The sequence below is a fragment of the Podarcis bocagei genome (genome assembly GCF_964188305.1).
Source record: "Podarcis bocagei genome assembly, chromosome: 10".
NCBI classification, from domain to species: domain Eukaryota; kingdom Metazoa; phylum Chordata; class Lepidosauria; order Squamata; family Lacertidae; genus Podarcis; species Podarcis bocagei.
Window position 1 is genome coordinate 48,213,985 of NC_138135.1, and position 21,944 is coordinate 48,235,928.

General features: G+C 44.1%; 2 protein-coding genes across 3 annotated transcripts in view; one reads left to right on the top strand and one right to left on the bottom strand.

Moving 5' to 3' along the window:
- RAB3IP (RAB3A interacting protein) overlaps window positions 1-21,944 on the bottom strand; it is a 51,239-nt gene that overhangs the window by 27,521 nt on the left and 1,774 nt on the right. The gene's annotated exons all lie outside the window — the stretch shown is intronic.
- On the top strand, window positions 1,677-19,943 carry BEST3 (bestrophin 3). Of its 2 annotated transcripts, XM_081211942.1 has the most exons (10): window positions 1,679-2,135; window positions 4,458-4,627; window positions 6,615-6,709; window positions 7,779-8,012; window positions 8,886-9,040; window positions 10,002-10,079; window positions 11,085-11,237; window positions 17,035-17,115; window positions 17,893-18,044; window positions 19,001-19,943. In XM_081211942.1, exons 2-10 carry the CDS (start codon window positions 4,476-4,478, stop codon window positions 19,932-19,934), a joined length of 2,034 nt encoding a protein of 677 aa, XP_081068068.1. In that variant the 5' UTR covers window positions 1,679-2,135; window positions 4,458-4,475; the 3' UTR covers window positions 19,935-19,943. The 2 variants fall into 2 exon arrangements, with proteins under 2 accessions (XP_081068069.1, XP_081068068.1); XM_081211943.1 differs by lacking the exon at window positions 17,035-17,115 and having other exon boundaries at window positions 1,677-2,135.

Below are 21,944 nucleotides of genomic sequence, written 5' to 3' on the forward strand. Positions count from 1 at the left end.
TGGATTCCAATGCCTGTCAGCGTAGATAGTGACCATGGATGATGGGAGTTGTAGTCCAACAAGAACTGGAGGACCATAGGTTCTCCACCCCTGAGTGCAAGGTACAATTGTCCCCTCTATAGCAGTCCTTTGTACACAGCCAATCTACACACACGAGATCACTCACACAGACTGAAATGCCAGAGTACAGTCATACCTTGGTTTTCGAACAGCCTTGTTCTCGAACGTTTTGGCTCACAAACACATGAGTGTTCTGGTTTGCGAACTACTTTTGGAAGCCGAATGTCTGACAGGGCTTCTGGAACACATTCTGTTCGACTTCCAAGGTATGACTGTACAAAGGTTCTTACTTGGGATAGAGGTGAAATTCAGTTTTGTTTGCATGATCAATGAGAAACTGCCTGTTTCGCATTTCTTGAACCAACACTCAGACTGAAACCCAGCTAGCCTTTGAAATTCACACTTGATGCAGTTCTGCCACCCAACAATGTGTACAAAAATGCATGAACATGGAGAAAGTGAATATGGAGAAAGAAATGCATGTATTAGTGAAACTACTATACAAATATGCATATATTAAAGGAAATTGCCTGTAACGTGTTTAGGTGCATACAACAATTTTCTCATCAGGGGACATACACACTGAAATGCTGGTGAATTTTCATTAAGTTTTGGGGTTTTTTAATTGGATAGTACTGCAAAAATGTGGAGAACTGAATCTAAGAGTAGGAAAATAAGAAACGGGGCAAATTGGCAGATTCATCCATCCCTAGCTCTTGCTGATGGCCTATATGTTTATTAAGTGGAAAACCTGAATGAACTACTGAATTGATGTATCAGAATAAACTACGGTATCTCTGAATACTGGAAAAATAGTCAAGAACAATGTCACTAGCAAAGCCTAAAAAACCCAGTCAATAATGCAACCATTTCATCACATGTCAGACTTAAGTCCTGATTCATTCATCTCGCATATTTACCATGTCATATTATTTATGTTAACTAATTCTACTCTGCATTCCAGACATTGGTCCCTTCAAGCCCCAAATAAATTCCCTGAGCCACGACTTCTCACTAGTTCCACTTGTTTCCAAGGAATGAGCAAGCCTCCTGCCCCACCAGTCAGACCCCTAACCTTCCTCATCTTGTAGGCTTTGGAGGAGAGAGAAAATGCATCACAGAATTCCTAATTCTTCCACCAGGAACCCTGGGCCACCAAAACAAAGCATATCCACATCATGAGTCAGGTTACAGAAAACACACACACAAATGACATGTTCAATGTGCATAATTTATTCTAATTGACTTTTTTTGGGGGGGGTTGTTTTTGTTTTTTGTTTTTGCTATTTTCTGTTAACAGGATTTAGGTTTTTTTTAAAGCCCAGAATCCCAGACCTCACACATCTTCCTATTATACAGTCTTCAGATTAATCACATTATTTTTGTAATGTATTTTCTCCTGATCTCAGCAAGCACTGGAGACAGGCACAGACAGATTGCCTTCAGAAAAAATAAATCAGGCAAAGCAATACCTATTTATTGATCCAATTCCCCTTCACCAAATTGCACAAGTTTTTGAACTTTGCAGAGCAGTTAAGGGTTGCAACCCAAAAAAGGGGGGGGGGTCTCATTTGTTTTTGACACAGGTTGCTCTGTAGCACTTTAAAAGAAGCAGGCTCCTGTTTTTTGAAGTGGTTCTTTACTTCTTCTGCACTAGGCAGATGGCAGAAAGGGGGGGGGGAATCCAAGCTGAAAAAACATCATGGCAAATCATGCCCACGGTTGGTTCTGCATTCAGACCAAAGGGGGTCCTCCTTTGGATAACAAGTGGAGTGATAATTATAGATTAGAAAAGAGCCAGATCAGCAGCTGCTGCTGCTTGCGTTTGTTCCCTGTTGTAGCTGGCAGCAGTAGAGAACTTGGCAAAAACAGGCTTCCAGAAGTGGAAAGACACGTTAACCCCTGTGCTTGTCAGTCCGCTATGGTGAGGACTCCAGGGAGCAATTAAAGCCCTGATAGGCTGTGTGCCTAAGGTGGAGAGGGAAACAAAGTGACCTGAACCCTCCCACGCTTGGGGAGCGCAGAAGGCCTCAGATCATCATCTCCGTGTTTGAGTGATCTCATCAGGAGAGCAGGTTAGTCAATTTTTATTTTGATATCCCTCCGTGCTTGAGTTAACCTAAGTTAACACTTGAACAAATATTTTTGGGGGGGAATTTTTAAACATGCAGCAAAGCCCCATTTACCTCGACCAGTCATGCTATAGCCTTTCTGTGCCTGCATGTGATTGACGTTCTTACGGTGTTTTATTTACACTTGCAATTCTAGGATACACAGTTACTGTACAACACACACAGCAGTTATTTATGGTTGCATTAAAAGTACTGACTGTAGAGGCATTCGGTGGTTGCTTTTCACGATGGGGAGATTATTGTCTGTCTGTGATTATTTAATACTTTTTTTAAAGCTTGCGTGATCAATTTATATGAGCTCGTTTCTTGGGAGGGTGTCATGGAAGGGCCTCAAAGGGGAAATGATGAATAGAGGTGGAATTAATACTCCTTTCCAATATGAGTTTTTAAAATCTATTATTATTATTTTATTATTTTTTTGAAAAGTTTGAGTTATAAATTGAATAAATAATATGGTTTGGAGGCTAATGTACAATCCCATTATCCATTATGTGTGGCTAATAAAACCATGCAAGTCTGCATGCAAGTAAATCCTCTTGAATTTCGTGGGGCTTGCTCCCAGGTTAAGTGTTTAGGGGATTACAGCCTAAATTCCACCATTTTCAGTAAAGCCAGATTGAAGCTCATGTCTTTGTTAGGTGGTTTCTTAAACATGGCCAATGCATACTGCATTACTGCAACTAATGGCTTTTTGCTACTTTTTGCTATCCCAACTGGCTTAATCAGTGCTTTGAAAATGTTTCAGCTAGAGATTTCACTAATGCAGGCATGTCCAACAGGTAGGTCACTGGCTCTCCCCAAAGAAGCTGAACAACTGTGGCTCCCCTAAAAAAAGCTTAACAACTTTGACCTGAACCCCAAGAAAGGGGGTAGATCACTGCCAATTTTTAACTCTGTGAGTAGATGGCAGTCTCTTGAGAGTTGGTCGCCCCTGCACTAATGGAACATTTGCCTTAGTTGGGAAACACGTCTCCTACTGCTGAGTCTACCCGGTGGATGGAAAGCTGCATTCTGAGCAGCATGTTGAAACCCCAGTAAAAGTCCAGAGGGTCTATTGGTATTTCTATGCTCGTTGCTGCATCATTGCTAATGACATGTTAGATTGGCGTTAGAACAGCTTGAGTTACATAGAATATATTCTGTCTATTAGCAGGGTTGCCACACAATTGCAGGATCCGGTGTCTCTTACAGAATTCATAATTTACAGCATATTGTTATCCCTTGGAGCTACGTAGCTTGGGAAAATGTAGGCTATGTCTGTGGAAATCACAGCAGGCATCCGGATTGTACATGCTGTGGATACTCTGGTAACACTGTTCCTTGTGGTGGCTGCTGTGATGCTGTATGTCCAAGTTGATATTCTACGTAAAAAAACCTGAGCTTAAATCCTGGAAAGAGGGGCCTGGTGGATGAGTAGTTCCCAGATCCAGGAGACAGCTGGATTTCCTGTTCTGGGTGGGGTTGCACTTTCTCTGAAGGAGCAGGGACGCAGTCTGTGGGTACACCTTGAGCCACCTCTGTCACCAGAGGCCCAAGTGACCTCCATGACCAGGAGTGCTTTTTACCAGTTCCTGCTGGTATGCCAGCTGCAACTATTTATGGACCACAGAAGCCTGACCACAATGGCCCAGGCATTGGTAACCTCAAGGCTTCATTACTGTAACACGCTTTACGTGGGTCTGCCCCTGTATCCCTTCTAAAAGTTTCAACTAGGGCAAAATGCAGCTGCCAGACTGTTCACAGGAGTGGCTTACTGGCAACAAGTTACTGCGCTCAGTAACTCTGCTGAGAGAGATGCGCTGGTCGCTGATTTGCTACCCAACCAGGTTCAAGGTGTTTGTGTTAATTCACAAAACCCTAGTCAGCTTAGGCCCAGATTACTCTAAGAATCATCTGATCCCTTCAACGCTACCACATGTACTGAGATCTTCCGATGGGGCAAGTGTGGTAGTCCCCCACACCCCTGAGTTTCAATTGTCCTTCACTAGGGAGTGGAAGGAGGCATTAGTGTGGCCTGTGGAACACCTTACCAGTAGAGGTTTGGTGGGACCCACTCCTATCTTCTTTCAGACCCCTTTTTTAACCACTGATGCTTTCTCGATCTTATAATAGCATTTTTATGGATGTTTTTTCTGATTGCATTCTTATATGTAGTATACCGCCTTGGTGTATATTTTTTAATGAAAGTGTGGATTATCAATACGCAAATAAATAAATAAAAATTATACGGGTTACCTGTTGTGTTTTGTCTTTCCATTTTCCCAGGAGCAACCAGCAGAGGCGATGACAGTCACATACTCTAGTAAAGTAGCAAATGCCACTTTCTTTGGGTTCCACAGATTGCTTCTCAAGTGGAAAGGGAGCATCTACAAACTGCTTTACAGAGAATTTTTGCTCTTTGCTTTTCTCTACACGGCAATAAGTCTATTATACAGGTACTGGGTTTTTTTTCCCCACCTCGTGAAAAACTTTGTATTGCAATCTTTCCTTGGATAATGATGGAGGGATCTGCAACAAAACGTTTCAGTATGTTGTTTTCTGTTCAGGATGCAGTTGTAGCCAATCCTGCCCTTTCTCAGGATACTCTGTTCCAGGGATGTGTAGCCCTCCAAATGTTGTTGGGAGTCCTATCAGCTCAAGCCAACATGGCCAACCATGCTGAAGGATGATGGGAGTTGTCATCAAGCAACATCTGGAGGGTGAAAGATTAGCCACACCTCCCAGTTTTATGGCTCCCATCCCCCTCACCAACACTCAAGTGATCTGTGGCCTGAACTATTCCCCCGCTGCAAATGCATGGGTTTGTTCTCCTCCACAAGGAATTTATTTACTTCTCCAAACCTGAATTTCCCCCAGGTCTGCTTGTATCTTCTTGTAGAAGGATGGTGCTATCTAGGCCACATAAAGATTGGTACTCAAAGACTTGAAGAAACATGACTATGTGGGACACAATCCACTAGGATGTTCTCCTGCACAAGCTCTACTGAAGGAGCTATGCAATATCACTATTTATGTAATCTTCTTAAATGTATATCCTACTTTTCTCATGGAACCCGAGACAGCGTACAAGAGGTTTCCCAGGGTCTACCCATCCAGGCACTGACCAGACTCAGACCCGCTTGGCTTCAGCAAGAGCATACATGGTCCAGGATCTCTTGTGCAGCCCCCATGCCTCCTGTTCCAAAAAGGAAGCTGATTGCCTTGCAGTTATCTTGGGAGTCACTCCTACACCGACTGACAATGAAATGGAAAAGTCTCTGATATTCAACAGCAAAAGTGTTGTGAAAACAAAGCTACATGCCTTTATGAAGACAAATATTCAATTATAATAATATGTCAATAGGAGAGCTATAGTTTCCCCTCCCCCACAGTTAGTAATATATTCTAGCAAAAACAGGCCCATTTATGTCTTGCGATGGTTTTTCCTATCAAATTTCTGCAAGTAGAGCTTTGAGGGTGGGTTGCTTCCTGAGGTGTCCTTGGCCAGAGCTTTGGGTTTCTTCAGAGTTGGATCACATGACAGCTTCTCCAGGGACATTAGACTGGCCCCATCTCTGATGACAGTTAGACAGGCAGCAAAAATGTTTTATAATGCTGCATGCTTACAATGGTTTTTTATTTATTGTGCTCTTGTTTGATCTGTAATTTTCTGTTTTAATTTTGTTGTTGAATTTTAATTTTGTTATCGTCTTCTTGTTCACTCCTACAGGGGGCCCTAGTTAGGACTGAAAGGTGGTGTAAAACTGTTTTTTTATAAATGAATAAAAAGGGGGGTGCAATCTAGCCAATTTTGTCTTGTTATAGATCTTTTGTGGAATGTCCTAAATATTAATGAGAGTCGTTTAGATGCAATCTGCATAGTTTGATCTGGGTGCTGATGTGGATTTAGAGTTTGCATCTTTCACAACCTCCAAGATTCACAACCTGCATAAGCTGTTATGGCCATTGTTTGATTGATTCCCCCTTTCCCACCATGGATTATATAATCAGATCTCTATTTTTAATGGGCTGTATTATTACCGTTATACGGAATTGTGTTGTTATAGAAATATTGTCATAATGCACTGAATATTTCTCATTTTCACCCACGTTGCTAAGCAGGGACAAGCCTATACATGTCTGCTGAGAAGCATGCCCCAATGAGTTATATGCCCGGAATAATAGTTGTATAATGCATTTCATTCTGCATATCTGAGATTTTTCCATTCACTTGTCAGTCTCGGAGCAGTGGCTTTTGTCATAATTGTGAAACACACAGACGAGCTTCCTTATCACCTCCTATGCAGTAAATGACTATTAATACTAGTATTCCTACTTGCCCATATTATATTCTTAAGAGGGAATTAACCTGCTCTTTATACAAAACTAATTTGAAAAACTAATATCTTTCTCCCCCCCCCCCCTTTTCTTTTGTCCTTGCAGATTTTTTCTTACTGGTAGCCAGAAACGATACTTTGAAAAACTGGCCATTTATTGTGACAAGTATGCAGAACAAATCCCAGTTACTTTTGTGCTTGGTGAGTATATACATATATATATATCCCATAATTACCATGTCTTCGTTTAGGACTTCACCACTAACCTTGAAGCAGGGATGAGCAGGAAGACGTTTGGGATCTACTGGATAGATCTCTGGGTGAGTCATGGTAGATTGGCCCAGATTTCTTACTCCCAAATTGTTTAATATTAACTGCACATCATATGCACCAGGGTTGTACAGCCAGTAGGCAGCTCAGTTCACAAGCTGCTCTGATGCTGGTACGATCACAATGTCAGTACCAGTCTGAGGATGGGAGACATGCTAGCACTAGCTTCTGCCCATTTACCAGGGCTGGCAAAGTGTAGCATCCGCTTCAGGCAGAGCGGATATCATGAAAAGGCAGTGAGTTGTTACTTATTTAAATTATTAGGATTGTATTTTTACTGCTTGGGAGGAGAAGGAGGGGAAGTTCTTGTGGAATTTTCTGCCTCTTGTTGCCAAAATAATGTGGCAGGTCTTGGGTGCTGTGCACCTTGAATTGTGGCGTGGGAGTAGGAATCCACTTGCTGCTCTGTCGTGATATTTTCCTGTTGAATACTCCTGTCAAGAAATCTGACTTCACAAAAGAGCTACAGCAGTGGTGGAAAACCTCCTTTGGCCCTCCACACATAGGAGCCAACTCCTAGGGGCTGAGGTGCTTTCCATCCCCCCAATAAAATATTTGAAGGGCCCGCCCCCCCTAAGTTGATGGACATTACCATTCAAATGGTGTGTGTGCGCCACATCTTGTGATCAATTATGCATGGCAGGGCTTCTCCCCCCCCCCCATATTTTATTCAAGTTGGCATCCCTGCCTCCAGATGTTACTAGACTGCAACTCCCATCAGCCCTAACCATTGTGCTTCCTGACTAGGATGGGTGGGAGTCCAGAAGCAACTGGAGAGCCACAGGTTCCCCACTACTGAGTTATAGGCCCCAGCGCTTTCCATGACGGAGTTGTTGTAAGCCTAGGTGTATATTTTAACTGTGCACATTTTTTAGAAGAGCCAGAGCTATGTGATGATTTGCAGCGACGAATGTGAATCGGGATCTTTCAAAATCTCCAGGCTTCTATGTTACTTTGGTGGTGAACCGTTGGTGGAACCAGTTTGTAAATCTGCCGTGGCCAGACAGACTTATGTTATTGATCTCCAGTACTATCCAGGGGAGAGACGAGCACGGCCGCTTGCTCAGAAGAACTCTAATACGTTACGTGAATTTAACGTCCGTCCTCATCTTCCGTTCAGTGAGCACAGCCGTCTATAAGCGATTTCCAACAATGGACCACGTGGTAGAAGGAGGTATTTGTCCATTTCTTTTCTTCTCCATCTCAGCCATGTCACATGTGGTCATAACTGAGCAGGGGCAGAATCTTTTGACGTATCAAAAGCATATATATAGACAAGGCACAGGGCCACATCATCAGAAAGAGAAGCATCACTTCCGTCCTTATCCTGGGAGTTGCTTTTCCAGTTAGTAAGTACTTAGGGTGATGCATGAACCATGACAATCATGCTAAATGTAGCATTATAGGAAATGGGATTCCACAAGCAGGTGCAGTTTGACTTTAAGAGCTTAGATTCAAAATGGTAGAAACCCATCGTTAAGAGTTTCTGTCAGAGGCCAGGCACCTCCTTCCCAAAGCCAAGGAAGCTTCTGCCCAACTTATGGAGGAAGGCGTGATGCTCACACGCACAACAACCCCCCCCCCAAAAAAAAAATTGTCCTCAGAAGCTGATATCTCTGGCTCTAACTGTTCCCCTACAAAAAAAATTCACCGCATGTCACTGCTATCCTCCACATTCTGCACCAACGGCTGCCTCCAGACCAACCCCAAAGGTGGCTTGGGACCACCATATATATGCAGTACACAGCATGAGCTGTTGCTTCTCTTTCTTTCAGGTGAAACTGACAGTTTTTTGTTTTTTTAAATACACCTTGGCTACAGTTTGGTTGGGCCATTGAACGTCATATAAAACTGCTCCAAGAGCCGATTTGTCACCCTTGTTTTAGACATAACGTTTGATTGTACGAAGGGGTTTATAGTCATCCTTTTAATAATACATGAGTACAAGCAGAAATGAGTAAGGTTGTTTGGGGTCACGTGCTTCAGAGGATGCGCTTTCTGAACATATATAGGAGATCCAAAGCCAACTCTATTTCTTTATAAACAGGTTTTATGACACCAGAGGAAAGGAAAATATTTGATGAACTTAAATCTCCCCACCTTAAATACTGGGTCCCCTTTGTCTGGTTTGGAAATTTGGCAGCGAAAGCGCGACAGGACGGAAGGATCAGAGACAGTGTAGACTTGCAGACCCTTTTGATCGTAAGTAAGCCAACACAGCTTAACGCCATAGGGGGTGAGATGTGCTCTTTCTTAAACATTCCTGTTTTACATATATAAACCATAGTCCTGTCTCTTTCCTTTCCATTATATCATAGTGACTGGGTTTCATCCTACACTACAGTACACTAGGGCCAGCCCTAGATCAGATGACACCCCAGGCAAGACATCTTCACATCCTACACTTCCACTGGTTCGCATTTCGAATGCCTTATTTTCATTGCATTTGTAGCCTGTTGCAGGGCTGCTGTCAGGCTTGAGTGTGGGGCAGACAAAATGCCCACTAGTGATTCCTCTCCTATGCTGGCAAGTCTCCTCTGGCTTACCTAACAGCAGTACTAGGCAATTGGGTCTGGGAGCCGCCATTTTAATTTCCCACAATGCCCTCATAGTAGTGTCATTCTAGGACTTTGTAAGACATTAAAATTGCTGTTCCTGGCCCCAGGAAACATGAAAGGTGTGTTCCAAAAATACAGTGTTATATTGTCTCCTGTCATGCACAAGTGACCTCCTCTTGCCTGTAGCAATGATATGATTTAAAGTTCAACTGAAAAATCCAGGATATAATTGCATAGTTTAGGCTGCAATCCTATCCACAGATACCTGGATGGAGCAAGCCTCATTGAATTCAAGGGGACTTACTTCTGAGTAGACATGTATAGATTGCACTGTCAATTTCATGAAATGTTACTATTTGGCTTTAAGGTTCCAGCCTTAGAGTTCTAGCTCTAAGATCTGCCATCCCCCTAGGCAATCCACTGCCTAAACCAATCCTGCTCTGCTACGCTGTGACATCACATCAGTTAAACCAATTGCAGCCAGAGAGTCTGTTACATCACTATTACTACCAAGCTCCACCATGCTAATAATAATAAGAATGAAGTCACATTCTCTTCAGTGACCACATCAACTTTGTGTTCGTGTTTGTTTGTTTTCCACTTAGGAGATGAATCGTTATCGATCATGGTGTAGCCTGCTATTTGGTTATGACTGGGTTGGAATTCCCCTAGTGTACACACAGGTATCTAAGTGAAACCTTTTGCCAATATATAGAAACAATGTTGAATGGTGGATAGAGATGGATCTTGGGATGCCGAAAAGTTTAAACTTAAATGTAGTGTATATTCAAAGCCTGAAAGGTTTGTGTTTCTCCCTCCACCTCCTCCTGCTTTCACAGATAGTTGATTCCATGAATGGGGATCCTGTGGCCTTATAGATGTTGCTGGACTCCAACTCCCAGAAGCCCCAGCCAGACTGGCCAATAGCCAAGGATGGTGGTAGTTGGAGTCCTCTGGAGGGCCTCAGGTTCCCCATCCCGGTTTATTCACTTCTTAGGGCTGAGGTGGAATTGGAGACTCAATAAAGACCAAACCTAACAGCCCAACTTGGAGCTGCTCTCCCTCTGCCATGTCACATTTGTATCATCTTGCATGAGAATGTATTGCACTGTAGGTGGCCAACAGAACTTTGCACGTTCACTGTGTAGGTCTAGAGATAGAGACAGAGATAGATAGATAGATAGATAGATAGATAGATAGATAGAGAGAGAGAGAGATGGATATGGCACACTTCTTATACAGTAATTATATCCATAATAGGGACGCAGGTGGTGCTGTGGTCTAAACCACTGAGCCTCTTGGGCTTGCTGATTTGAAAGTTGGCGGTTCAAATCCATGCGACAGGGTGAGCTCCTGTTGCTCTGTTCCAGCTCCTGCCAACCTAGCAGTTCGAAAGCAGTACAAGTAGATAAATAGGTACCACTGCGATGGGAAGGTAAACAGCATTTCCATGTGCTCTAGCTTCCGCCATGGTGTTTTGTTGCACCAGAAGCGGTTTAGTCATGCTGGCCACGTGACCCAGAAAGCTGTCTGTGGACAAATGCCAGCTCCCTCGGCCTGAAAGCAAGATGAGCACTGCACCCCATAGTCTCCTTTGCCCGGACTTAACCATTCAGGGGTCCTTTACCTTTTACCTTTGCCTTATTATATCCTTAGCAGTAGCTTAATGTGGCCTTAATTCATTTCAGGTTGTAACACTTGCTGTCTACACCTTCTTCTTCACGTGCCTGATAGGACGTCAGTTTTTGGACCCTGAACAGAACTATCCAGGTCATGATTTAGATCTTTACATTCCTATCTTCACATTGTTACAGTTTTTCTTCTATGCAGGATGGCTAAAGGTAAATCGCTACTATAGTTTTCCAGTGTGTTCAGAATTTTCTTGTGATTTTTTTGTTCAGATTCAGTGAGTAAGATTTCTTCCAGCCAAGTCAATGGAAGTATAGGGCCCCTTCAAAAAGCTATCTGTACTTTTATTGCTCCTCTCCTTCCCTCCCCCTCCCCCATTCCCCTCTCCCATTCCCTTGCAAATCTGCTCTGGAAAATCTGCTCTGGAAAGTCTGTCCTGTCACTCAGATAGAAGCCCATTGTAGTCACACAAGGTCACCACTGGACACAGCCCACTGTGAGCTTCATGAAGCTCAGCCAACAGCATCATATCTGACATCCATGTCTCATAGTTCAAGCCAGGCTAAGATAAAGTAACAATGATATTCAGACTGCTTTTTTCTATTTAAAAAATATCCTATAAAGCTTAAAAGCACACCGGCTATGCTTCTCAGGCTTGCAATCTGAATAGACGCAATTACAAAGTAAAGGGGATAGAGAGGGACACTTAGCAATTATTCAGCATACAACATCACATAGTGATTTAGGCAGTGCTTTTTTCTGGGGGGATGCAGGGGTTTACATACCCTGAAACATTTTGTGAATCTAAGTTTGGCCTCATTGAGGGGCAGTATTTCAATATGAGTAGGAAAATGAGAGTACCCCTAAACATTTTTTTTTAGGGAAAAAAGCACTGGATTTAGGTAATACCAAAAATATATAGCTATCCAATGTGCTATGTGTTTTACAATGATCTGAACACATTCGTACTGCTGATAGTGCATACTGCAGAAGGTTTGGCATTTACGACGACACTGCGAGCTGCATTTCTGGATCACAGGCTTCTTGCAAACTCCAAGTATTATGCACAGCACCCTGCCCAGTATCAGCCACACCAATGTGTCGAGCCCCTTGTAGCTCAACTTTGCAAACAGCCCTACTATCAGCAATGCAGGTTTTGGCAGTTTTATACATAGCCTACTATAAATTGCTGCAAGTGTTATTCTGTCTCTTGAAATCCCACTGAGAAGGCTATGTACGTGGTGTATAGAGGAATCTGCCAGCCTTGGATTTCACAGACCACTTCATCAACTGTATTAGTGGAGTGGGGGGGCTTTGAGGCTGCCTTTAAAGGGCAGGAGCCCACTCAATGGTGTTTTGTAAAAAGAAAATAGTACAGAGACAGTGACAGAGAGATATGAGTGAGTAGCCAGAGCTTCCTGCTTCTACCATAGTGGATATCACAGATGAAGAGGGAAGTTGCTCTCCAATCATTGTCCTACAGTGTACAGTGGTACCTTGGTTCTCAAACTTAATCCGTTCTGGAAGTCCGTTCCAAAACCAAAGCGCACTTTCCCATAGAAAGTAATGCAAAACGGATTAATCCGTTCCAGACTTTTAAAAGCAACCCCTAAAACAGCAATTTAACATGAATTTTACTACCTAACAAGACCATTGATCCAGAAAATGAAAGCAATAATCAATGTACTGTATTATAAAATAAATAAGACAGTATTGCAGATGATAAAAATAAAATAAAAATTATTTCTTACTTGCACTAATGATAGTCATTGTTTGGATGGGGGGCTTTTATCCATTTCCACAGTCACACAATCAATCAATTAATAGCTGAACTGGGTTCCACACAGTCACAAAAACAATTTAACCAAAAAATCCTCAAAAACAAAAACACAAAATAAACAGCAAAAACAAAAGCCCCAAATACAGTGGTACCTTGGTTCTCAAACGTAATCCCTTCCAGAAGTCTGTTTGACTTCCAAGGCATGGCTTCTGATTGGTGCAGGAGCCTCGGAAACAATAGCCAACAGCCAAATTGAACGTTCGGCTTCCGAAAAACATTCAAAAACCAGAACACTTACTTCTGGGTTTTCGGTGTTTGGGAACTAAGGCGTTTGGGAACCAAGGTACCGTTGTATATGCATCTCCCCACTCTTACCAGAGCTCCATAATGCCAAGTACACCTCATTGCAACAGACCATCCTTGGAAAGACAAAAGCATACATGGCTGTGGAAGAGCTCATGTCTCCCCGAAAGGGTACAGCCACTGTATCAGATGAAACCTTGCCATTGCACAGGGGAGGGGAATGTGCGCCACTCCCTGATGTTAGTCTCCAACTCCCATCAGCTCCAGCCAGCATGGCCAATAATGAAAGGCAATGGGAGTCATTTAGAGGGCCTCAGGCTCAGCATCCCTGCCAGAGTAGATTCCTGGCCAGGAGCAATAGGAGCAATCAATGCTGAACATACACAGGGCCTCCGTGATCTGTAGGGCTGTGACGGCCCTTTCAGAAGCCATTGCACACGGAAACACTGGTGCAAACAAATAGTTCGTATGCATGCCTGTCTCCCAGGAGTCTGGTGAGAGTTGTTAGCTAGTATGGGCCTGCCCACAGAGTTGTGAAGACATACCTGGGGACGAGTAACATACTTGCTTTTCCTCAGTGCCTCGATAATATCTGCTTAACCTGTACATTAGCAAATAAACTGATTGCCGCAACAAAACAGTAACCCTCTGCTACTATCCTCCTCCAGAGAAAATTGATCCTCTAATGGTGCCTATTTAGGAACATCAAACCATATGTTTTAATCTGATTTTACCATATGAAGTAATAATAATTTTATTATTTATACCCCGCCCATCTGGTTGGGTTTCCCCAGCCACACACACTGGGTTTCCCTAGTATGTTATGTTTACATTGTGATTCTCACACATCTTAAATCCTAGATATGGGGCAGGTTATACATTTTAATCAGACATAGAATCATAGAATTGTAGAGTTGGAAGGGGCTACAAGAGTCACCTAGTCCAACCCCCTGCAATGCAGGAATATTTTCCCCCAGTGTGGGGGAAGTAATAAAAAATCACAGCCCAGTCCAATTTCATCATAAGAACTTCCTAATGTCACAATGCAACTAAAAAGTAGCAGCACTTCCAATCTCCCAAAGTCCCGAAGCAGCTCCATCACAAGTCCTTCTTGCAAGTACGGTCATACCTTGGAAGTCAAACGGAATCCATTCGACTTCCATAACGTTCAATAACCAAGGTGCAGCTTCTGATTGGTTGCAGGAGCTTCCTGCAGCCAATCGAAAGCTGTGACGGATGTTTGGCTTCAGAACACTCACTTCCGGTTTTCGATTGTTCAGGAGCCAAAACGTTCAGCAACTAAGCTGTTTCAGATCCGAGGTATGACTGTGCTCACTGGGTCAAACTCTCCCCTCACTCTCTGACAATATCTACAAAGCAGACCATGTCATAGTGAAATCGCAAGTAGGAATACACCCTCTGCTGCATTTTTAATCAAAAGGTTTGTTGCGGTTATGCTGCTGGCCCCGGGAATGATGTTAAAACACAAGTTACTGCCTGATACGACAATGTGAAGAACGCAAAAGAATATTATGTTGATTTGTTAACCAAAGAGAAGTGCAAAAATAAATAACAATGTACACCATAAAGCATTACAGCCTGGAAGGAGAAGTTACAGCACAGCTCCAAAGGTATTATGCAAAGGTTCCCTCTACAAATAACAAAGATACAGTAATAAAAATAAAAGCATTCTCCTCCTGTGAGTTCTATCCTCACTGAAAATAAAGGTTCTATGAAGTCTTAGATGAAAGGGACATTTGCATCAACTGATGGCACCGAATACAAGTTAGTTTGCAAAACAGGTTATTTGAAATCATTGTCTGGCTGCCAGTCATTGCTGTTATGTATAGGACAACAGTCCCCCTCACATGAGGCCCTTTTAATCCTACTTTGTGTTGTCCTGGATTAGTCACTAATCTGTTCAGTTCTCATATCCAGGAATCCTAAAATAGCATTTAATTGTCCTGGTTTGCATTTCTTTTCAGACTGTGATATCATGTGCCGCATTGCCCGTGGCAGATGAGCCAACGCAATGTTTCCGCTTGTAGTCACTCTCCTTTATATCTTCCACATTCATTTAAGGATGCCCTGCAATGTGATTTCTTGTTCACAGATATCTGCCTAGCTAGGTAGTCTAGCAAGTCTCATTGTCCTACTTCTGTAGCATCTAGATACATAATTGTTCGTAAAATCGTAATTAATCTTGAATCCACTGGGTTCGTGCTGGGAACCACTGCACCTTTGAGCCAATACTTCTGCCATCACAGGATGGTAAGATAGGCCCAATATAGACCTTTTCGTCATGTTAGCCCAGGAAGTGACATAATGAAGTAACACTTTCCTTCCTGAACCACCCATCTTCTGCTTTCGCCGTCATGAGCAACTGGGCTTTCAGGGTGATATTGGTCATGCAGCTACTAGTATGCCATAAGATCTACTGTCCTGTAATATCACATATGAGCTTTAAGTACTGATGAAGCCCAGGATGGCAAAACAAGGCCAATATTCTGGAAATCCTTGTGTAGTCTCTGTGTAAGGATTTTGTGGAACTGTAACAAAGCCACTTCCGGCTTGCCCAGGAGGTGGGGTTGCGGGCTTCATGCCCACCCCACGTGAGCGGGGGCTGGTCGCAGCCCCCGCGAGTGCAGGGGAATCGCGGCCGGGCCTGCCCCCCCCAGCCAGCCAATCGGCTGGCTGGGGGGGCATGGCCTGTCCTATTTAGGGCCGGCGCGGAGGGGGCTCGCCCTCTTTTCGCCGGCTAGCCCTCACGTTTTTCCCACCCTCCCTCCCTTTAAGTGGGCGTTAGGTAGGTCTTTGACTTTGCTATGGACTTCGGTCTGTCGCCGCAAGGGGCATGGTAGGAATTTTTCCCAATTGGCAATTTCTAGCCTTTTGGTTTTTCGCCTACCTCGTAGCAACTCGTCACAACTTCTCAGCATTGGCGGTAGGCATTGGTAAGAGTGGGTTAGCGGTAGGCACTGGTAAGAAGGGGTTAAGAGGATGTGGGGGGGGGAGGAACGCCATCACCTCCCCCCAGTGACCGAAGGGTGGTCCGTTAAAGGATTCCGGGGGGCGTGGCCCTGTCCGAAGCCTATGGAGGTGAGGGCCAAAGGCACGCCCCAGAGCGGTGACCCGGGGGAGCTCCTAGTCGACGTGCCTCGGCAGGAGACTCCCCCGATATAGTGTTAACCCTTCCCCGTGTCTCCAGCAAATGAGCTGGAGCCGGATAGACGTTAGGACCAATGCCTAAGCCAATGCCTCTCATTCCTGAATTCAATAAAGTTGTGGCCTAGTTCGCCCAATTAACCTTAAATTATGGTGTCTTGCGTCTTTATTTATCCTGGTGGGGGGCGGGAACTCGCCACGCAACCTTTCATGTGGATTTTTTGGACTTTACGAACAGATAGATGGAATAGACACCATTACACAGATGGACCTTATGCATGAACTGACTAAAGTATGATCTGATCCACTGGGTCTTCTACTTTGTTCGTTTGTTGAACTTTTTAAGTTACTTCTGCTGCAATTTATAATTTGATACTATGAACGGTATACCTTATTTATCTAAGAACACAGCCGGTTACGTCTCGCGTGCTTATTGGGTCTGTTAAGCCCCAGCACGACTGACGAGGGATTTGGATTCTTCCTCTTTGTAGCTGGCAGAATCTGTCAGATTTATCAAAGAAAACCCAGCCTCTTTGTATACTTTACCTCCCCTACTCCAACAGATTTCTCAGTCCAGTAGATCAGGTGCCACATGCTGCAAAATCCACTTGGGAAAATGTGGAGATTGCATAATCACCTATCAAAAGCATTGGCCTTACCCTCTAGGGGACTGTGCATTAGTACAAATCTGTAGCATAAATATCTTTTGATATTTCAGTTTTTTGTGATGTTGTTATATATACGTGCAATTCTAATAACAGGTTGCTGAGCAGCTCATCAACCCATTTGGTGAAGACGACGATGATTTTGAAACAAATTGGTGCATCGATAGGAATCTGCAGGTGTGACTTTTCTTGCTGCCACTGACAATTATTTTCTTCAGCTCTGCAGCAATGTAATTTTTTAAAATTTTCTGCCATGGATAGTATTGCGTGATGCCCTCCTCCCACATTTCACAGATTAGACTACAGACATATTTCGAACACTTATTCGCAAGCTCCACTTCAACACATTGCTGAAGGCTCTTCACTGCTGCCATGTTCATTTATTTTGCTGTGACTGATTTCGGAGCTAAGAGGCTGATTGTTCTCTTGGCAAAAGTACAGGAGAAACACATCATTACCCTACAATATGCTATCATCAAGAGTTCCAAATATTTTTTTGCTGCAGTATCTGAAATGTCTCTTTAGTGTTCATATGCATGCATTTTCGCTACAGCAGGTACTCTAGACCCTAGCAAGCACTCTGGCCAATGGTGGCATTTTCTCCTCTGAGGTTGTCTCACTTTCCTCTGGTTTTGGCCATTGGCTAGTCTGGACAGATTGTAGCTTAAAGCTACCAGAAGGGAGCTCTTTTATGCATGTTCAAAGCCCTGTGGGAGCAGATCCGCCCTACTCCAAACAGCAACCACTTCACATATTGCTTCTGAAATGCCCACCTTTCAATATAATTTTGTCATATGGTGCAAGGAACTGCTGCTTGGGAAAAATTAATGACAAGGTCATGTTGGGTGTTCTGGGTATGAATAGTGCAGTTCTCTCTATTCTCTAGATTGTGGTCAGAGTTTATTGCGCCTAAAACTGCATTGCAAGCTTTCTAATTCACAGCCATTGTTCCAGGTTTCACTTCTGGCTGTTGATGAAATGCACATGAATTTACCCAGAATGAAAAAAGACATTTACTGGGATGATTCCTCCGCCCTCCCGCCCTACACATTAGCAGCTGCAGACTCCTGCATTCCATCTTTCCTTGGATCCACCATCGAAATGCGGTACGCAAGTCTGCGGTCTCCTACCATAGTTAAGATAGGGTCAAAATGGTTCCTCATGGGCCCAGTTTGTTTCATCGTTAACAGCCCAGTCCTAAAAGAATTCAGGCTTAGACATACCTAATTCTTGATAGAAGATACCAGACTGATAAGAACATAGCTCTTTTGTCTGATCCAGTAGAGCTCCTGCTATCTCATGCAGTCTCTTGTTTCCAGTCACCAGGCAAGCACATGAGGGCAGCAGCACTCTCTCACTTGCTTCCAGCAAGTGGTATTCTGGAGAACATTGCCTCCTATCCAGTGTAGGCAACCTTTAGCACCACAACTAGTAGGCAAATTCATGTTAGAGGAAGCTATCGGTGACTACTAGTCAGAATAAACGACAAGATATTGTAGTTTATTACAAGATGAAAACACATGTAAATAACTAAAACAAATCAGCGGAACAATAACACACCCTTCCCACAGACACATATTAAAAGCCTGCAGAATATTAATCCGCCCGAGGCCTGGTTGAAGAAGAACGTTTTTGTCTGATGCCTAAAGATGTATCATGAAGGCACCAGGCGAACCTCCCTGGGGGAGAGCATTCCACAAATGGGGAGCCACCACAGAGAAGGCCTGTTGTCGTGTTGCCACCCTCAGGACTTCACATGGAGGAGGCACACCAAGATGGGCCTCAGATGATGAGCATAGAGTCTGGGGTGGTTTATATGGGGAGAGGCAGTCCTTGAGGTTGGGCTGTGTTTTTTTATGTTTCCCTCATAGAGTTACCCTCCCAAAGGTTTTGTTGTACTTCTGGAAATCCGGGGGGGGGGGGGGTTTGCAGAAGTTGCCTCCCTTTTCTTCATGGATGATGCCTCCATGTGTGGATGGGGCCCCATAAGGATCCACACGCTAAGAATTGAGTTCATTGTTAGCAATAGGGATAATAACTGCTTTCATGTTTCAACTTGCAGCCTGACTGATAGCCAGTTCCTCCATGGAGAAAACTGGCCCCGGAATAACGATAAACCCAGAAGGCAGCATTCGATGCTGAGAAAAGTGAAACGGTTCCTGAGTGTCCGTGAAGGCTCTCCTGCCCCAACAAGACGGTCCTACCAAAGGCAGTCAAGTGAGAACTCTGTTTTCTTCCCCTCTCACGAAATGCATCACATTGGCAAGTTGCTAGAAATGCACTCCAGGGGGAGACATTTCTCCTCAAACAGCATGAAAAGCCATGAGAGGGGGCACGGGAGCATGGATCTTGGAGTCATTAGAGAAAGCAGCAGGAATGAAGGTCTGGAGACAGGCTACCAGTCCGGTGCGGAAGAAAGCCTAGCTAAAATGGACTCGGCAGTCGTTGAAAAGATGGTTGTTGAAAATGAAGGCAGATTGAATTCACAAATAAACAGGAACATTAACATCCTGACAGAAGAAGATTTTGACAATCAAAGTGAGTCAGAGACTGATTCCGAAGAACCTGTGATGATCCACTGTGCCCCGCTGCACAGCTCTCCCACAGATTTGCTCATATCTCCTTCAAAAATTGCACCACCTCATATGGGATCCGGGCAACAGGATTCATCCACTAGTGCAAAACAGGAAAAGGAACCTCACACCCATCAAAGCACCACATCCAGCACCCTGCCAAATGATCAAATGTGGCAATACCCAGATGTTTTTACTCACCATGCGGCACCTAGGACAAAACCTGAACCTCTTTCAACAGAGTCTGGGACAATGCATGGAGAAGGCAGCTTAAGTACTGAGAGCACTCCCACTTCTTCTCCTGCTGCTGCTGCTACTAATACATTTGACATAAGCCACTTACCGGAACAAGTGGATGCTAGAGAAACTGATATCCTTTATATCGTTGAGTGTAGCAATGAGAAAAATAAAGGACACCTCTGACAAATTGGAGAGCACCAAGATCTTGTGCTGCTGACTCATGACATGCAGGGCATCTATTTTTTAAAAGCTCACCTCAGGACAGGCAACAGCTTGCAGACAACATTATGCTTCGCAAAAGCCTCAACATTGATAATACAATTTGAAAATATTTAATCCTATCTTGGTTTAATTATTCTGGGTAATTTAGCACAAACTGAACAGGTAAATATGAGATACAGGTGGGGGGTGTATGTGTGGGTGTACACAATAAGATGACCATACAGGTAAGCACGCCATTTATGCACGTTCAATATGTGTGCGACTGTGTATACAACCATTGCACCGAACCCAGAAGTGACCCAGAAACGTCATAAAGACGTCATTGAAATGTCACTAAAAGGGCAGAATGGGGGTGGGGTGGGGTGGAGTGTTTGCAGGCTTTTTTCAATGGGTTTCAGTTATACACAATTTCACCGATGTGTGTGTTGCCTTGGAACGTAACCCTCGCATAAACAGGGGGCTGCCTGTATCTCAACTGGTGTTGGAGCTTCTTTAAGAGCCACAGATAAGAAGGCAGCGGCAACATTCAGCAGGCATATTTCTGCCCATTACTGAGACATTGTAACTTGAGAAGGGTGAAGAGTCCACCTCTGAGCCCTGTCCATTCTGGCAACTGGTTGACATTTTACTGGTGCATTTCATTCCATATCATTTCTAGCCTGTTTTGCTACTTAATAGGTAGAAAAGAAATAAGCTCCTAGAACTTCCCATCAGTCACTATGTCACAGTCTGGTTCACGGGCGATCGAAGTCCCGGCAGGGGACGTCAGGACTGGGGGCAAGATGGTGGGATGGGAGCAGGAATGGGGGTCCACAAGCCAGGAGTCAAGAAGTCAAGGGTCTGAGGATCAAGAAGCGGGGAGTCAAGAAGCCGAGGTTCAAGTATCAGGAAGCAAGAAGCCAAACGCAGCAAGGCAGGAAGCTATGGCAAAGAGCTGAAGCGAAATGCTGACCTTACTGTATATCCCTTCCCAGTTCTTGCCACCAGGTGCTGTGAGTTACCAATCGGCCTCACCTGTGGGTCTTGCCTCTTCAGAACAAACTTAGGAAGGCCCCAGTCCTGCAAAGTCCTATTGGTCGCAAGGCCTGGCTCCTGCACACACACCTGACACACTAGCCTTATCCTCCGTGGTTAATTGTTGCTTAATCACATAGAGCTACTAGCCATGGTGGTCTCACTCTCCTTCCACAGTTAAGAGCCAGTACTGCTTCTGAATACCAGCTGCTGGAAACTGCAGGAGCAGATGGAGCTCTTGCGTTTGGGTCCTGCTAGCGGGTTTCCCATTGGGGTATCTGCTTGGCCACTGTAGAACAGGACGCTGAGCTGGATGACCCATCGCCCTGATCTAGCAGGCTCTTGTGAAGATTGCATGGAGAGGGCGTGGCATTGCTTCCCATTGGCCCTGCCCCACCACCGAGACCACTGCCAGCTCCACCTCCATGCCATGTTGGAGAAATTTCTGCAATGGGGAAGCCTGGTGAATGTGTGCATAGCCTTTCCCTTGATCTCCATTTGCCTGTGGCAGTGATGGAAATGGATAATCTCCTCTTTCTATGTGATCTTTCCCCTGCCGTAATAAATTTGTTCTTGCTACTGTAACATGGGATCCAGACACACTCCTTCACTCAGTTGCAGAGATTATTACAGTTCCACCCCTTCCCGCTTTATTTATTCCGCACTGACTATATTGTGTGGATGGGATATTGCACTACAGTCACTCAAAGGCAGCGCTGTTCACAAAAGGTAAAATGTGGCATGCTTTGAAACAACCCTGTTGCCTTAAGATCCATCCTTCCCCCTTCAAACTGTGAACAAATAAATATGAGTTGTCTTTGTTCGCTAACACTCTGGCAGGTTTGGCATTTTGCAAAATAAGCCTCTCACAGTTCTGTCACCAGCATCGGATCATCAGTTTCTATCAGCCTTCTTAATTAGTGTGACATTTCTGGTGATGTTTTCAATTAGAAAGTG